Genomic DNA, 19493 nt, shown 5'->3' on the forward strand with positions numbered 1-19493 from the left:
AGCCACCACCACCACCATCACTATCGCCACCATCCCACCACCACCGCCGCACCTACAGTACCTACACAATCGTAACTCGGTCTGTCTTTTCAGGTCTTCTTGGCGCGACGAGGACCGAGATCTGCTACCTGCTGAACGTGCGAGATGGACGGAAAAGCGAACGCCCAATGGTGCCGAGGAGCTAGGGACTCTACCACATCTACCATGGCAATCGAAATCACTGCGCGCTTTGTCACTTTCACTAAAAAAATTATGCAAATTTATCAACACAACACTTTCTCACATTTTTTTCATGTGATAAAAATTATTTATTTTTTTCTCAAATATACCTCCCATTTAACAAACCATCTACACTTCGAGTTTCAAAAACTGCTCAATTAGCTCGACAGATAAAAAGATTTGTAGTACTTATTTGCAAATTGATGAGGAAATAAAATTGCAAATTAAATCACATTTGTCACATTTAATAAAGATTTGTGCAAATTTATTCAAGTTGAAATTTTGTCCATCTCGGCACCACTGTGACACTATACGAGAGAAAGGGGTGACCGTGTAAAAAGAAGAGGGAATGAACGGTGAATATAAAGAACGACGCCGCGACGGAACAAAAGACGGAATAGAAGGCGTGTTTTTAACGAGCGGACTCGTCCACGAATTCTTTCAGATTTATCTCTTCGAACGCCTTTGTGATTGAATGGCATTCCACGTACTAGGAACATAAAGCGCAACACAAAACAGAACATGTGTTACACGATGAGCCCGAGGCACGTCGATTTTATCTCTGAAGCGTGATACATGTCCAATGTATTTGTCGCAACACCAAGAATTGAAACTGATGTAATTTTTCCAAGTAAATATCTCGACCACGTGCATGTATGCACGTATATGTGTGTGATGTGTATATATAAACACGTGTAGTCGAGATTTTAACTTTAAAAAATTGTTCTTAATACTTTTTATGTCATTTTTCGGAATTATTATATACGTTTCAAAAGTTTTTTCACAATTTCTATAAAAATTATATAATCTAATTTTTTAGAGTTTCCAAAATTTTTTATGCAATATTAAAACTTTTTACACACACAAATAAATTCTAAATATTCCAAGATTTCTCATTCCACAATTTTTTAAGAAAACTTGTAAAAGGCAAAGTTTTTTCGAAAATCTTTATAAATTTAAAATTAACATAAAATAAGAAAATTTTACGATAATGTTTATTCGTACATTTTTTTTGTGTTATTTATTCGAAAAATATATTTTAATACTCTTATCGAGAAAAACATTTCAAATCGGTCAAGACGTATAATAAAGAGGTGATTTTTTTTGTATGTAAGTACATCTTTTAAAATTTTGTTTTTCAATTTTTTCCTTTTTACATTTGTCTTGATCTCTTAAGCTAGGGGAAATAATTTATGTAGCAATCGAAAAATAAGAAATAAATGTGTCTATTAACTTTATTTGAAGATCAACCACCTTTCTTTTAATCGATAAACCAAATAATATACTATAAATTAATATGGAAGAGAGATTATACAATGCGAGTTAGGCGGGCTATAAGCGAGATTATAATAAGACTGTAACATGCAACACATGCTTGTACAAAAATTACTAAAAAAAAAACTAATTAATATAATGTACATGTCTGTTTATACACCATATAGAAGCAATGTGTTGAAGTCAATTAATTTGCTTAGCCTACCTAAACCAGCATAAATTAATTTCGTATTGCTGAATATTTGAAATTGGAAAAACAAATTAGAGGACGAAACAATTTCCTCCCCGTTTTTGTTAGGTACTATACCAAAGAAGTTGCAATTTATGTCTGCGTGAAAAATAACAATATTTCTCTCAAATGATACAAATCACTTTTTCCATCTACGGAAGAACCAGTATTCGCTGCTTTTTATCAACTCAGTAATCGAATATTACTTCAATCTTTTGCAATTTTTTGCGTTAATGCAAGTGTGTAAAATAATTTTCGCTTATGTCTTGTTTCTTCTTCTCTTTCCCTTTTTCTCTGCTTATTTCTTCATATAACAGATAAATAGATATAACTATCATAAAAGTATAATTTATGTTTTATCGTTAGTAAGAAACATCATGTATAAACTATTGTATATTGTACAAGTACACTGTCTGTAGCTGGAACGCAATTAAAAAATAAATTCATGTAATAAATAGCTCGATAATAATTGATAATATGGTATCGTTATGGTGCTTTCTGTTATACGCTCTCTTATAACACACATAACATTTAAAATCAGTACACCTTTATATATTTAAATGACTGTTTGACATTAACAAGAAAAGCGGGAACATTAGTATTTCACATTACTGTGTAGTGAAAGTGTAGAAAAAATATTTATTATTACGCGATTATATATATTTGCCAAGATATTTAAAAAATGAAGTAAAATAATGTGTGCCTTCTTCCGAAATTTAATTTACACATCTTTTAACACAATCAATTGCAAGTCTGCTATTACGATATGCAATGATATAACTCTTTTATTGATTTATAACACTTGTAACATAAATTTTAAACAACTTAAATATTTATCGGGGTACAAAGTATATAGGATAAAATGTAAACAAGACGTGATAATTTGATTACGAAAAAACAATCATTATGTGTATATGATAATGTTGTAGTTTTCATGGCGCAAAATTATTAGATATGATTTGATCGTATAATTGCGCATTTCTATATTATTATAAATATCAAATTACAATACAAATCTACAATCTGCCATAACTTATTCGCGTTAAATCGCATGTCAATTGTATAACCATTTAGTGCGATTTCCCTGTATAAACAACAGTTTAGCCATATCTCTCGAAGACGATGTATTGTGGAGAATATACCCTTATAAAGTCACTGCTTGCTAATGGTGTATATACATACATATATGTATATACATATCCTAAAAAAAAACTTGAATTTCTAATAATAGATTCTTTGACCAACGTAACTAATCAAATTTTCTTTATATATTATAAGGATAATACCAAATTGCAAATCTACAGTCGTCAATAATTTTCAATTAACAATTTACGAATTAGTCATTGAAAAGCAAATTTATCGTAAATTAAATTTCAAAAAGGTAGATAGAAACAAAACTACTTTTCTTATATAAAATGAAACTTACTTTCACAGAATTTGAATTTACGGCTTAATTATAAACATATACATTGTGATTAAAAAAAAGGGGGGGGGGATAAGTTATGATTCCTCAATCTTGTTAAAAAAAATTACAAATTGGTCAAAGAATATTATTAAAAAGGTGATTGGATATTTTGTATGTATGTGTGTATGTATGTGTGTATTTATACATATATACTGGATGTTCCGTTTTAATTGTCCCAGACAATTGAAATTGAACACCTTGTATATGCTCACAAAAAATACATACACATATGTATACACATACATATATTATATAGAATTATAATACATCTACAGTAATTAACAAGACAAATCTCTAATTCTGCACTGGGCAGTCTTCATCTTTCATTAATTAATTCTAAGTAATAATGATATACTTTGAAACTCTATATACGTTTTACCAGGTGTTCTTCCCTTATTTGTGGAGCGCGATTGTAAATTTCGTTACAAACAACAATCGTTAGAACTAAAAATAGAATGCGTCACGCAAAAATAGTATTACAATAATATACATTTTATCATAAATCATGCATTTTGCATTTTAAGTCACCAAAACTGGTACGTAAAGTGATCCTTCTTTATAGAAATGGGCATATAAATAACTTTTGAAGCAAATATTAATAATATGTAACATGTATTAATATACACGTATAAGTATCAAATTATAAATATAAATTTACTCGCGCATGGACATAGTACAAAAACATTTTTTGTGTCGAAATATTAAGAGTGTTTAATGTAATATTTTTACATTTTTGTTGTCTCGAGGAACTCTTAATATCTCTTTTATTTGCAGCGAGTTATTGCAAAGACAGATAAAAAAATGTTTTCAATATAATATTAACTCCCTCTCTCTCTCTTCCAATACTATACGTCATATATAGTACCTTATAAAAATTTCTCGCAAAATGTTACATCCAGATCGCAAAAACGTACCAGTAATACGCATTTTCAGAAGACCGTCTCGATCTCTCTTCTATCTTAAAAATGTCCCCACAGCTACCACTTTGATTCAATATGTACGAATACTCTCCAACCGCTTTGCATTTCTGGATGTGTCGTACAATAATGGTAAGCTATGTACGTTTCTATGTTCATTAATACAGATAATAAATATAAAATTGTTAATTGGCATACATTACTTATACTTCTGTACTAAACCATATTGCCTTGAAACTCTAAGTACACTATCGATAGCATCTCTTATAGAACTCTCGTTGAAGTATCGTCAGAATGTCTTGTTTAATCTCCTTAAAAAAAAATTAACATTGTACAAAAGCCTATAAACTCGCCAGGGTTCAGCCAAGGCTGTTTTTTTTGTTTTTTTGTTTTTTTTACCATTGTAACAATCTCCCTCCCTATGTGAATATGTCTCTAAAGCTGTTTGGAGCTGCTTTATTCGGGCGATGGAACACATGATTATCTTTCTTTGCACCTTGCTTTTATACAAGTCAACTATGAGTACAAAATTTTCTCTATCGTATTATCGATTTAACGAAGGACGGAAATGGAAAAATATTAATTGGAATGTACGTCTATTAACAAAAACCAAATTTGTCGAGAAGAGGGGTTAGGTTTGATTAGTTACAAATTTGTTACAGATATAAAATGGCTACAGAAAACACATGTGTTCTCTTCGAATTTTTTGCAGCACCATCTGTGGCATAAATCATACTTGTATACATATATCTGTTTTTATTAAAAACATTTCTTTCCTTTCCCCTCCCCCTGCCACATCAGTATTTCATATTTCTTCGAATACTGGGTTGCCCTAATTTATTATATAGAATAGAGCGACAATTTTATTATATTATCACTCATCTCTAATATTGTCCATTGTAAAAGAAAAAGAGGATAATAAAAAAATACAAGCCTATAACTACATTAAATGGAAATGGAAAAAAAATGTGTAATACCACTAATAGATACAATACCACAGCTGCGTTTGAAAACTTGCTGGAAACATTCAATGTTTCCATACAAGAGTAAAAAGTATTTCTCTTTTGTTAGAGAAACAAAAAAAGATCAAAGTAAAATATAAATCACGCAAAAATACATTTTGGATATGCATTAATCTACATAATACGAAATAATATATTCTCATCGAGAGCGGTAATATATCGTTTGTTTTCTTTTTTTGTGAAATAGAAGATTTTGTTCTTTTTGCAACGAAGATATATAGATTTATATCGGTAAATATTTCTGTCTTTATAAGAATCTTAGAATTCGAGATACTCTCTCGAGTATCAACACGATTCATACCAGTTTATTCTGTCGCGAACTGCATTCACTCGTGTCTAATTGTGTACGATGCACTAATCAAATATATTTACTTCATATATCAAAGCCTGCATTCCTATGGCAACTTTATGTCAAATAGAAAAATGCAAACGAAGGCAGTGACGATTATGAGTTCAGGCCCTGGCGTTTTTCCTCTTCGAGCATTGCGTCGAGCTCGTCTGTAAGATTGGCAAGCATATTTCCAATATCGTTCAAAACATCCGCAGGTTCACCGCCGTTGGAATGATGATTCACTATATGACCACCGATACTACTGTTAGGACCGCCCGCCATGTACTCTTGTGCTCGACTGGTCCTTTGTTTTATCGTACCAGCATTCTCATTGGCAAATGGCAATGAATCTGATTCCGTACTAGAACTCGACTGTAAATATAAAAGGGAAACAAATGTAATATATATTATACACAAATATTAATTTTTTTAATGTTACAAGTAATTTAATATAGAAGAATAAATATGCATAATAATTCTTACAGAAAGGAGAGTTTTAGGTAATTTAATCGCAAACGATAGAATTTTGAAAAATGATATTTATAAAAAAGATTGAAGTTTAAAGAACATTTTGGAATTAAAAGAATTAATTTTCAATTTCGTATAAGAAATATTTACGGGTTCTCTTTAAATTATTACTAATTTAGTCATACTATTTATAAGTCATTATTTAAAAAATTTTTTTAATTCTTTTCAGATCAATATTTATCAATATCATAAAGAAAATATTTTTAAATAACAATCATCCTTTTAATTGCTTAAATATTATTCATTACTTATTCTTTCAAAGATGGCAATGCCAAAAGTTCTTTTGTTAAAAAATATATAGGAATGAAAAAGTTACGTAAGTTTCTCCACTGTTTTAAATGGAGAGTCTGTCTCTTAAAAATTAGAAATTATGTACATTATAAAAAATTACATAAATATATTAAAACACTTGAGATCAACGTACTTTAAAACTAGCATCTGATCCATTGCGATGCTGTAGGGCGAGAGTCGCGATTAGTTCGTGTTCTTCGTTAATATTAACGCTAACGCTACCCCACGAACGTGACATGGAAGAAGACGGTCGATTTAGTTGTGACGGTGTGGAAGGTGCTGGCGTGGGCGCCGGCGGTGGTGGCGGTGGATGATGAAGCAAAGGATGATGATGCTGATGATGATGTTGATGAATGTGATGATCGTCGCAAGAAGCGGTTGGCACTGGTCCGCTGCAGTCTATCACGACGTCACCGACCGCTGAACTACCAACGGAAGAACTAGTGTCTCTGGAGCTTTGTCGTCTTGGAGGTGATGGAGGACATCGTTTCGGAAGATGTGGACTACTTTCGAGCCCATACGTTAATTGATACTTATTATCCAAGTCTCTCGGCAAGGATTTATATTGTCCTGGTGTTGCAGTGACCTGAAATTACATATCACCACTAAGACTAAAGCTGTGTCCAAAACAATGACGTGAATCAATCGGATTTTTTTGCATTTTGACCGACTTTTTTGATTACTTGTCGATACATTCAAAACAGAAATACCTTGGCTACGGGCCGTGGACGAACGAGGCAATGTCTTGGTCGTGGAAGAGTGCCGCCACCGGCATCGATAACGGAAGCGTCATTTGTGGGCGTAAGATCGCCATCTTCGAAGCTACGTGGACGCCAATCGAGGGGTTGCGGATGCGATATTGGCGCCGGCGATGGAGGATAACCGAGAGGCGCATCTTCTAAACTTTCCAACGATTTTCCTCGGGAGCTAGTACGACCGACTGTATTGTAATCAGTTGGAAATGCGGCGTACATACTTTTCCAAGCGACACCAGAAGTAGTGTCACTTCCACCTCTTTGAAAAGATCTAAGTACAGGCGAGGAACAATCTTCATCAGGCGATGGCAAATCAGGTCCACCTCGTTGAATAACAACGTCCTAAAAAGTCACAAATTATGAGATAATTCTCAATTCAATAATATATTGAACAAAGATTTGTCTTTTAATAAGTTCGATGTTGATTAAAATTATTAAGGATATCGTTTACCTGCGTATGTCCAGGATGTGGCGGCAGACGCGCAAGGTCAAGTGGTTGTATACGCTTGCCAGCGCGAATATCCTTGACTCTCTTAATTGCTAACAATAATTTTTTTTGATGCCCTAATCGTACGATACCAATGTCTTCAAGGTCCTCCCAAGTGAGAGTCGTCACGTCCTCGACGGATCGCATACCCTGTTGATGAAGAGCACCAAGATACTCCTCAAGCCTGAGAAGTCTAAGCCACTCTTCCAGCGATCCGGGTACATGTTCTGGTAATCCATCTCCAATATTCAAGTTGTCTATTTCCGCTTTTAGTCTTTTCCTATGATTAGGTTTCTTGATACCTGTATTATAATGTACAAGAAAGAATATGTACTTGTTCGAATGTTACCATATACAGGGTGTTTCTGAAAAAGCGCCCATACATATGTATGTATATCTATAAATTAGATAAATGCTTAGATATGTGCCTCACCTATAGCCGTGAGATCCTCCGGTGTCATGCGCGTTATGGTAGCAAGATCATAACCTGCGGAAGCGAACAAAGGAAAGTACTCCTCAAATTGGAGCTCGGTTAACCAAGCATGAACGACGTCGAGGTCTGCCGGTCGGTCAGGATGACTCCCAAGAGAACTAATGGAGCATCTAGGAGACGAAGCGAGAGCACCGGGTCCTCTAGGTCCCAAGTGATATCCAGATGCTCTTCCGGAATCCAATGATGCGGTAGAATGCCTAGAACCGGAACCTGATCCGGAACTACCAGGACTATCTCTACCAGGACTCTGGGTCATATCGATACCTACAAAATATCAAAACCTTCATATTTTACAACCACATTATTCATAATAGTTTCAAATTAGTATTGTACTTATAAAAAAAGAAAAAAAGCGTCAAGTTTTAAATATTTTTTATCACATGTTATTATTTTTTTATCTCCGACAGACGCGCTTGGAAAACGCGTTATCTAATATTCTTATGTCTTTATCTATAGCAATACTTTTTTTTTCAACTGATGCATGTACTAGGCGCCATTTTCTATCTTTTTATAAAGGTTGAGTTCCGATATACATTACCAGTACTAAAAATCTATAGTTCATGTTACGTATATACTGTAGATTTTCAGTATTGGCAGTAATTTTTGGAACGCAAAGTAATTTTTGAACAGTTACGTTATGCTTCTCTTAACATACATTAAACTTGACGTTTTTTTTCATTTATCTTTTGTTTTGTTTTAAATACAGTGAAGATTCAGATCTTTATGTATTGTTATCTTTGTTTCCGTTAATTTGTTTATATAAATAAGTCAGCATTTACTAAAATATGTTGTTATATAAGTTACACAATAACTGATAAAAATAAGTAGAAGTTTATCGCTGTATCGAGAATAAAAATTAACTTTTTTTCTACATCCATGTAAAATATATAATATACAATGGTACATTTAAAATGACAAAATTTAAATATTGCAACAAGATGCATAAATTATTTTCTATTTCAACACACGCACACACGCGCGCGCAAAACTGTTTTTCAAATATTATATAATACTGTAATATAAAAACAATTATATAGCAAAAATCTACAATTACATAATTTGAGTTTAGAAGAATTGTTATAAAAATAGTCATCCTTGAAAGCTATTACAAAATAATTATGAAATATTTCTTTAATCGATTTATTCAACAGAAAATTTAGTTTGAATTTGCAATTGTAATTTTTATGACAGCAATTAGAATAAAACAAATGTTAATATCCAATTGTCATTTATACATCAGTATATGATAGTATAATAGTAGCACACTATTATTCGAAAGCAACGTCTCTCGAACTCTTGGCGTTAAGAAAGAACCAGACTAATAACATCGCATTAACTAGTAACTCGCACCTTGATCCTCGGCGTGGGCATATTTGCCGATCACCGGCGGAAAGGCAAAGCCCGAATGCGTAAAAATAGGTCCCGGACTCTTTCCAGATGGCATCCCGTAGGAACCATCGTCCGCCGTGCCTCCGGGGCCGCTTCCAGATAGAAAACAGCTATCCTCGCTGCTGGCATATCCAGCCGAGCCAAAAGAGGAGCCGGAGTGTCGAAACACGTCTGGTACAGCCGGTGGCGCTACTTTCTTCGCTTGAGTCACGGCTTTGGACGGCCGGCTCATACCGCCAACTGTAACATTGAAAAAGAATTTTCAATCATTCAAGTGTCGCAATCCACAGAGTGGACTCTCTAATCAGGGCATCAGGTTGTAATTGGGAATTGATATTTATCTTCAAAATAATGCAAAAGAAATTTAAGAGAAACATACATTTTTCACTGTGATTTTCTAATGATGCTACACAAAAAAAAGACCGTTCTTGTTTTGAAAATATCTTTATTTTCAAAATGCTAAATATTGAAATAAAATTATATAGCGCGTTAAACGGATCTGACTTCCCGACGAAAACAATTTTATATAGTTTTAGAAAATTATCTCATTATCTCACTTGAAAACATTTTAGTACGAAATTAGAATAGCAATGTTTAAGATTGATTTTTTTGCTGAAAATCAAAGAGTAACACCAAATTTTGCCCATTTCTTGCACCTTGAATTTCAAACTTTCTTTTATGCCAAATAGTATTATATAATGGAACATTAATCCCAAAGAAATTTTAAGATAAGCATAAGCGTGGTTCCGGAGACATAAAGGGTTTAAAGTGATGGTTTCTCATAACACAGGGCGCCGTTTTCAGACTTCTTTTCTGTTGTTTGAACAAAGTTACCATTTTCCATTGTATTTTTGCGCTGAACACGAGTCTGGTAAGCAAATTGCTTTATCTCGTCAGATTTCTTAGAAAAGTGTCAAAAATGATCATTTTTATTTCACCAAAGCGTTTAAAAAATCTATTTCTATCTATCACTCACATTAGAAAAGCACCCCAATCTGTGAGAGGCAAGGGGACTCTTATTATATGCTAGAAAAGCATCTCGATCCGTGAAAGGCGGTGTCACGTGTCACTTCAACTCCATCTATCTCGGTGAATTTTCATACTAGACGAAAACTAAGATCATATTTTAATCCGGGATAAAAATCCATAAGAAACAATGTTTCACTTCGTTATATATATATATATATAAAATTAGATAGATTTTTAGATGGATACAAAATAGATTTCTTTTTAACGTCATGGTGAAGTAAAAATGATCATTTTTGACACTTTTCTAAGAAATCTGACGAGATAAAGCAATTTGCGTACCAGATTCGTGTTCAGCGCGCAAAAATGCATAGGAAATGGTAACTTTGATTCACACAACAGAAAAGAAGTCTAAAAACGGCGCCCTGTGTTATGAGAAACCATTACTTTAAACCCTTTATATCTCCGCAACCACGCTTATGCTCATCTTAAAATTTCTTTGGGATTAATGTTCCATTATATAGTACTATTTGGCATAAAAAAAAAGTTTGAAATTCGAGGTCCAAGAAATGGACAAAAAAAAACAGGTCTTTTTTGGTGTTACTCTTTTCCATTTGATCTTGAGATGACGAGAGATTTGCTTTAGATCTCGTATAATATGCAACATCCGCGCACTTACGATGTAAGAGGTTTTTCCAACTGCCGTAAATGGCTTTGATGCATTTGTTCAGGGGTGTATTACTTGGCAGCACCGTTGTCTCGTGCACGCGCAAGTTGCCTTCGGAACAACTTCTAAACAGGCTCTGATTGGTACCTATCTTGTTCACAGGCATTTCGCACAAGTGTAATTTCGTCATAAAATTTTCTGGAATTCCACGAGAGAGCCAGGTCTCCAAAGCGGGATCGCGAAAACTTTTGTAAGTGGACGATAACTTTTTCGAAGACTTTTGCGAATATCGTTTTCCAGGTGGCAAGGGCGGAGGACCCAGACAATTTGTTACGGCAGTGATCGCCATTTGTGATCCTTTAAGATTTCTTTCGAGCGTAGATGATTTTTCAAAATTCCATGAATTAGTGATGTCACAATAGTTTCCTTTTATCTCCGTAGTTGCAATTATCGATAAGTCGAGATATTTAAGTAGATATATAATCTTAAATACATTTTTTTATCACTTCAATTATGCTACTGATTTTTATTTCATAAAGTTATTAAAACAAAAACAAAAATTATCCAAATCCTACCGTTTAATTTTTTCAATTTCAGCTCAAGAAACAGTTATCGAAACATATATTAAATATGTTAAGTAATTTTTCTGCGTCATTCAGAAGTATCCCCAATTCAGAGACTATTTGTCTCTAAACGAAACTGTATAAGCCAAACAAAATTTAACGAATGTTTTCTGATGCTTGACGCAACAAATTATTGTTCTGTTACAACATCTATTAAATTCACCATTTGAGCTTTTTTTTTTTAATATAAAGTGATTTATCATTTGATTTAATTAAACAGTCTTGTTCAATATTAGAACCACTGCGTTACGTGAATCGAATCTCGATTCGATTAAGCGGACTTGTTAAGTCAACCATTATATAGAAGACCGAACAGAAATACTTGTTTAGGCAATACTTGGAGATTTAATAAGTAATCTTGCACATAAAACAAATTATTCAAACACTAACTGGTTTAATCACTTTTTAATAATGCAGTAATTTCGTTTAAAGCACTTAAAAGTCAGTGTTTATCCTAAAAAAAAAAAAAGTTTACAAAAATGCACAATAAATGTATTCGATAAATAATCGAATTCGATCGATTAAACAACTCGTTCGTCGGCAGTAGTCTCGTAAAGGAAAAGCACCGTGACAGTTCCAAATACAACTGTTGGAAAGTGTGGTTTAGATAAAGCGCGCAGGCGCACATGTGAATCGGTGAAACGGCACATTGATGGTGACAAACGCGAATGGAGATCGAAGGTGGGTGAACGGGTTCCGGAGATCGCGACGTGGGCCGCCGCGGTTGTGCCAGGGTACGAGTAGGTGGTGTGAAAAGCACAGTCTCTGAATCGATGCGATACATGGAAATATTGAATGAGGGCAGCAGAAGGAAGGGCTGAGTTGCCTGACGTGACAAACAAAAAAAAAAAAAAAAAAAAGAAAGGAAAAAAAACAAGAATATCTCATTTCACAAGTGCAAGAATGGTCCGCAGTTTGCGGCGGATAACGTGCATTCTTCTTCATTAATAATACAGATGTTTCTATTGCAAAACTAGACCAAAATATTTGAGAAATAAAACTTTTTATACAACAACTGACAATAAGTTCGTTGGATTCAATTAGTCCATTAAACAAACAAAAAAAAAAAAACAAAAAAAACAAAAAAAACCAGCTTTATCACCATCAATGGTACATGTGGCAAAAGTTACGATGATGGAATCGTTAATGTGAGTGCATGTTAAACTTTAAGCAGGCTAGATGTTTAAAAGCGCAAGAAACGAAAAAGAAGAGACAGAAAAGACTCGCGACTGCCCACGACCGGACCGAGCAATTTGCATAATGTACCGGGGTGGACGATCGCTGAAGTGGATCCTCGTCAAGGACGGACGGAAACGAGTTGCCTTGCTCCGCAATTACGATCGATAACTTAATCGTTTTACCAATTTTCATTTTTTCATTCTTTTTTTTTTTTTTTTTTTTTTACATTGTTCCTCGTTTCGACGATGCGGAAAGTCGAAAAGAACCGCAGCTGCCAAAAACTGAGGCACGTTTACAATATCAAATTGTAACAAAACTGTCCTCCGCGATTGATTTCCGTTTGGTTTCTGACGCGATTAAAAGATTACGACGAAAATGAAATCGACGTTTCACAACAATGGCACGTATTGTTGTCGTCACGTTTTAACAATATCGAGAATTCTCGAGTCATTTGTTTTTATATGTTACTCGCAACTAAAGCATCAAGATCAATACTTCAGTGATGCAGCGGATAATTGCGAATAAGAGCATCATCATCAATAAAATGTTCTCCGTGGTTACTGAAAAAGTATGTCAACGAGAATATCATCACCTTGATAAAATCGTACATTATATTACCGCATATTGATTTTCCTTGATGTTTCCATTGAAATCGAATATCAATAGAATGCGCTTTATTGTGTACAAGAAACTTGATTTTTTTCTATTTCCAGATAACTCTGTAGTTCAATAGTTAATTAAGTTATAATTAGTCATCTATAGTTATAAATTGATTCAAGAGATACAAGAGATACAAGCTTCCTTAAACAACTTTTGAAGCATACATTAATGAAATTTTCAAGAAAATAATAACAACAAGTCGTCTTAAAAGATGTCAACTCCTATAATTTATAAAATAATTATATCAAGAGTGACAATAATTTATTTTTCTTTTCTTTTTTATTCTATCAAATAATTAATCATTCATTTTGATTATATATTACCTGTATAAACTGAAACCCACCCCACCATCGAAAATCATATCAGTTGATATTTATTAAAAATTTCATGGCGTCATTGATGCTAATTTGTTGTTGCTCTATTCCCAATTTTGTCGTTTAAACCATTTAGCAAGAAATCACGTACAAGTGTAGAAGTTAGCTTGCCATTAGGCCTGACTTTCTGATTAACTTGTGGTTTAGGTTTAAGGATCAATCCGTCCGCACTTCAATCGTAAGAACGTGCGTAAAATATGACTGGATAATCTTCTTTATGCAGCTGTACAAATTTGTCTGAATAAATCTCTAAGCCTAAACCACAAGTAGTTAACCAGAATTACTCTTCTAAATTTATATATGATTAATTTCTCATTTTTGATTCTCGGAATAGTTATGATAAAAACTGACATTGGGACGTTCACATATAATCGTTCGAAACTTTTTCTGTTTCTCACAATGTTTACACTATTTTAGGGCAAAACATTAACAAAAATTCTGGCATATGATTCTTTCTGTACTTCTTCTACAGTACCGTATACGTATTTTTCGAAAGTAATAGCAATAGGTAAAGTCAACATCCCATCTTACGTATACACATATATTAATTTCTTGCGACTGGGTCGAAAGACAAAAGTGCTTCCATACATTCGTTGTGTGATACGATGTATGAAACGAGATTTCTTATCGCAAAATGGGAAAGAACTCATATAGATAACAAATCGTATATCGGATCCTCGTTCAAAAATAGTACTACCTATAATTCTTATCACAAATATTCTAAACGCTGATATCGAAAAATAATAATCTTTGTAGAGAACGATGGTAAAAAGATTGAATATACTTGTCTTATAAAAAAAATCATAAACTTCTATTAAGTCATCCTTACATAGTCGTGAATGAATTCCAACTTGTCACAAAATTAAGCGAGCGGTAATTAGACATTAACTAAATGCTTTTAAAAACATTTAAATCATTTGGTAAAAACTTGTTGGATTACGCGGTCAAAGTGGTAATGCGAATTCTTAGAAAATCGAATGGTAGATAAATAATTTATCGAATTGATATTTCAAAATTACACAATACTATCGTGAAGTTAGCTCCGCTCGTGGAATTATGCAAATTCTTATTATAAAAATCTCTTTTTTATAAATTTGCAGATAGTAATGCAGCGTTATAATACAAAAGTTTAAAATACAAAATATATTTGTACTTGATACACTTCCAATGTTTTTATAGTTTCGTAGAGCTCCTATCGATAGAGTAATACTATATCATATACTTTTTACGAATCGAGTAACGATTGTGAGAATCGATACTGGAGGATAGTTCCTCTACATTCTGACGAACGTGAGTTGCAAACTCACCGAGTTCATCAGCAATTTTATTCGGTGCTGGATACAATCCAAGTGCACTCGTACATCGAAAACGCTGATTTTGCACAACACGTATATGGTGTAAAAAAAAAGAGAGAGGAGGGGGGGGAGAGAGAGAGAGAGAAATCGTATAGAGAAAAGAATAAAGTGAGGCAAACGTAGCCCTTAATTTTATTTTACATTAATTAATATTTATATTGGAGCTGCATAATAATAAAGAGATTTAATCTTCCCCCTGTTTATGCACTGCTGATTCAATTAAACAATCAAAAAATAAAATTACAAATAGCCGCACATGTTTTCAATAATTTTACTCAATCACTTCAAAAATTTCAATACCGAAAAAGATTATAGCATACAAAAAATCATGTATGCACTTCATGAGAAAAATATAATTTATTTTAAAAAGATATTTAAATGATATAATCGCGAAACAAAAATATTGGAGTTTAACATTGAATAGAAAAAATGGCAGAATATTTATTAGGTGAAAAGAAAAAGACATGCTCATTTTATGAAACGAGAATGACATAAGCATAAAATTAGTTAATATACATATAAATTACGCCAATGCAGATATGTATCTTTGATAACTTTTTCCAAATATTGTTAAATATTTCTTGCTATCTTGAAAAGATAGCAAAAATGAAGAGCTGTGTTACTTTTTAAACTTGTAGATACAATTGCCTATAATTTTATGCTAAAACTAAAACATTATTGTAAAATGAGAAATACTACAGAAATGGAAAATGCCGACTACACCAATATACAAATTGTTTAAAAATTTCATAAATTAAAGACGTAATTAAAACTTTTCAAAGTTTAAATTAAAAACAAATAACAAATTAAACAGGTAATAATTTAAATAACATTTTAACAATTTAACCATTTTAATACAACTTGAGGTCAACGTGGTTGACCTTAACTCCTACAAACATCAATGACCTTGATCTTAAATGTGAGAATCGATATATACAAATATTACAAGATAATAATAATAGCAATGTTACGTACTTGGAATATTTATTTATCTTCATGTACATATGATAAGACAACATTTTGTCATATCATTAAAATTAATATTAAAATTATCTAACATTTATGTGTGTTAGTTCTAAATAAAGAAAATTCTGAATTTTCGCTAGAAAAAACAACATACCATCATATTATGCCATTAGATGAAAAAAACCTGTCATTATAAAAAACAAATTATACAAGTGTTGTTTTAACATATGTTATTCCAAAATAATAAAGTATATAATTCACAAAATTTTAGCACAAAAACTTTCAAAGTTATAAATAAAATCTAATTATTAAAAAAAAAAATGTTTTGCTAAAGCAATTAGATGAAAAACCATTAAAATATGATAAAGTAAATTTAAAAGTATAAAAGACATTAATCTGGAGAATATTTTATGATGCCGATAGACTTAAAATTTATTATGGTAATAAGAAAATGTGATCTTGAGAAAAAATTGCCCAATCTGGCAACTGTGGAATTTCACTTAAAAATAAGATTACAGAGACTTAAGAGCTAGTGTGTACACACGTACACACGCGCGTATAGAAACAGCACGCGTGTATGCGCGTATGCACGACACACATGCACAAAGTATATACGAGAAGCAGCGAGCAATGTAAGACGATCGATCTCGATAGGGAATAGAAACGCGAAAGTTTTAGAACGGTCATTCTCAAAGGGAAAAGAAGGGTGGAAAAGAGAAGCGGGTGAGAGAGGAAGGGCGGGGCGAAGGGGTACATAACATTTGTCGAAGAGATCGCGACATTCGCGACGATGGCTTACCGCTAATGCGTCTCATGGCGGCTGACGACGCGGCTCGCGTCCAAGGTCCTTCCGAGGGCCGTGCGGTGCGCTGCCGCCGTGTCGTAACGCGAACAGCGGTAGATCCTCGCGCGCAACGTAAACAACATACACGCGGCGGCACGCGGTGACCGTCGGGCGCCGAAATATCATCTGCCGCACCGTGCTGCACACGTCGTCACCGTCGTCGTCGTTGTCGTCGTCGTCATCGTCATCATCGTGGTCTTCGTCTTCGTCGTCGATGTCGTCGTTGGTCCCGCGGCGCGTCGAGGCGCTCGCGCCATTGCTCACGCGAGTAGCGAGACTAGCGAGTTAGTGGCGGCGAGCGGCGAGCGGCGAGCGTACCTCTCACTATCGTTTCACCTTTGTCGAAAATTTCCTTCTCATCGGAAGCACGTCGTACACACGTCGTTTCAACGACACGCGTTTTCCACCCGTGACGCTCGTCACCGTCGCCGTTCGCGTTTTCCTCCCGTTCCCCGTAGTACTCTCTAGATCGCTGGCATCCAGCACCACCGCCGAGACGAGGAACACAACACGCGAAACTTGTCTAATTACGAACGGTTCGTGCGTCTCGCGCAATCTCGCGCACGTAGAGTACGTAGAAAGAGAAGGAGAAACGACGCGACGCGACCAACGACGCGCGGCGCGGCGTGGCGCGACTAGCGGTGCCTGGCGGGCGAATCACCAAACGCGAACACCATGCGACCCTGCTGCTGCGACGGCGGATCGCCGCGCTAGGCTCACTCACTCCGTTTGTTTTCTGTTCCTGAACTCCCTGAATTAGTGTGCACTTAAAATGAAATAGATATATATATATTTGAAAGTTAGTGAAAGCAAGATGGAACGTTCCAGTGCAGTCTAGTGCAGGAATAGAAAACAAGCCTACTTTCTCCTCGCGCGCGCGCGTGCGCACATACAAGTGCACACACCACACGCAGTAGCCTAAAGCCTTGTGTACACGATGCTAGAAATTGATCCGAGATCTCGAACGGAGAGAGAATTGACCAATCGCATTTGAACAATTAGGCCAATTGATTAATGCGATTGGTCAATTCTCTCTCTCGGACCGATTTCTAGTATCGTGTACACAAGGCTTAAAGTAGGATCGCCGATTAATGCTTCGAATCGCCACCAGGGTGTACGAGCTGACGGTAATCACACCACCAATGACCAATCTAAATAGGGAGTTTCAAAAAACTATGTTTCAAAGAATAAATTCAAATTTAAATTTACGGTATGTTGGAAAATAATTTAAAAAATTTTTTCTATTTTTCTATAAACTTCGAGATCTTCGTCGATTTTTTAAATCGATTATTCGATAATCGATGATATCTCGAAACTTGCAAAAAAACATGTTCTAATTATTCGGGAAAGAATTAAATGCAACATGCGTATATGTGAAATTATTGCTTACTTTTCATAACGACGTAACTGAAAATTGTCATGTTTGAGTTGCCTGCGAGAAAAGTAGAATTGAAAACATTGAATAAAAAATTAATTAATTTAATTCCAGATGCGAGTAATGTGACATAATTTTTACAGCGTATACAGACAGCTAACAATAAGAGAGAACAGTCGAAGGATATAAATTTAGTGGGACGATACAGCATCAGCGATGCGCTGTACGGGATCACTCATCACCATGGCGACAAATGATCTCCCTCTCTCTTTCACGGCTCTCTCTAGCCTTTCTCTAGCGTTTCTTCTCCCGATTCCTCCTGTATATATAGATATGTATACATATATAGCACTATACCTGCCTCCGTCGTCGTCCTGCCACCACCTACCATCCCGTGTCATCCCCGCACAGAGCTTTTTCCCCGACTACGTGTTTCGACTCACCAATGTCAGCAGTAGCAGTAGCAGCAGCAGCAGCAGGCTCCGCTGCTCCAAATGTCACCACTTGCCGCTACCACCATGCACCTCCCGTCGGAATGACGGATCCTGCCTGCGGCAGACGTAGCGCGTTCACGGCATTCACGAAGATAGGCCAGCCATATACTCTCGGTGATAATCTTGCGTGCTCCTTGTGTCGCCCTTCCCCGTCGCCGCTCTCGTGTGGCTGTAGTTTTTTTTCGTCACGCACGTGTTACATGCTCACCACCGCTCGTCCATTTAAAGACAGCTGTCACGCGCCGAACACTGCAGCGGCGATGAACCTCGCGATCGAGAGCGTCGATACATATTGTGTGTACGCGACGACGACACAAGAGAGCTCTCCTGGAAAAGCTGCAATGTGATATTCTATGTTATTTTACCCTATGTCAAAAAAGCTATTCAATCAATGATTTGTACAATAAAATTCGTAGCCGGTTAGGTTTTGCACCGGCTAACAATATGGGAGTGATAAAGAGGGACAAAGGCCGGGGCGCCTTCGTCGATCCGTGCTCATAAACGCGAGAGATGAGAGCGACTTCCCCCCCCCCTCTCTCTCTCTCTCTTGTCAGATCCACCGCTCATATATACATATAAAGGGTCCTTT

General features: G+C 35.0%; 2 protein-coding genes across 6 annotated transcripts; one reads left to right on the forward strand and one right to left on the reverse strand.

Annotated features, from left to right (window-relative positions):
- Nucleotides 1-1436: 1436 nt before the first annotated feature.
- LOC105194497 (caskin-1) lies at nt 1437-19047 on the reverse strand. Of its 4 annotated transcripts, none has more exons than XM_011159441.3 (7): nt 18854-19047; nt 9363-9641; nt 7953-8276; nt 7484-7821; nt 6988-7374; nt 6411-6863; nt 1437-5830 (listed from the first exon to the last, which is right to left on the reverse strand). In XM_011159441.3, exons 2-7 carry the CDS (start codon nt 9631-9633, stop codon nt 5573-5575), a joined length of 2031 nt encoding a protein of 676 aa, XP_011157743.1. In that variant the 5' UTR covers nt 9634-9641; nt 18854-19047; the 3' UTR covers nt 1437-5572. The 4 variants fall into 4 exon arrangements, with proteins under 4 accessions (XP_011157743.1, XP_039306184.1, XP_011157742.1 ...); XM_039450250.1 differs by lacking the exon at nt 18854-19047 and adding an exon at nt 18768-18816; XM_011159440.3 differs by lacking the exon at nt 18854-19047 and adding an exon at nt 16991-17563.
- Nucleotides 17854-19288, forward strand: LOC120357994. Of its 2 annotated transcripts, none has more exons than XM_039450253.1 (2): nt 17854-18245; nt 18554-19288. In XM_039450253.1, exon 2 carries the CDS (start codon nt 18856-18858, stop codon nt 19249-19251), a length of 396 nt encoding a protein of 131 aa, XP_039306187.1. In that variant the 5' UTR covers nt 17854-18245; nt 18554-18855; the 3' UTR covers nt 19252-19288. The 2 variants fall into 2 exon arrangements, with proteins under 2 accessions (XP_039306187.1, XP_039306188.1); XM_039450254.1 differs by having other exon boundaries at nt 17854-18162.
- Nucleotides 19289-19493: the final 205 nt, after the last annotated feature.

This window comes from Solenopsis invicta, chromosome 6, assembly GCF_016802725.1.
Source record: "Solenopsis invicta isolate M01_SB chromosome 6, UNIL_Sinv_3.0, whole genome shotgun sequence".
NCBI classification, from domain to species: Eukaryota; Metazoa; Arthropoda; class Insecta; order Hymenoptera; family Formicidae; genus Solenopsis; species Solenopsis invicta.

Coding starts and splice junctions, on each gene's coding strand:
- LOC120357994 (XM_039450253.1), top strand. CDS start 18,856: ATGTCAGCAGTAGCAGTAGCAGCAGCAGCAGCAGGCTCCGCTGCTCCA.
- LOC105194497 (XM_026140625.2), bottom strand. CDS start 11,383: ATGGCGATCACTGCCGTAACAAATTGTCTGGGTCCTCCGCCCTTGCCA. Junction 9,642..11,046: donor TTGGAAAAACCTCTTACATC/GTAAGTGCGCGG, acceptor TCAATGTTACAG/TTGGCGGTATGAGCCGGCCG. Junction 7,822..7,952: donor GGAGGATCTCACGGCTATAG/GTGAGGCACATA, acceptor ATTATAATACAG/GTATCAAGAAACCTAATCAT.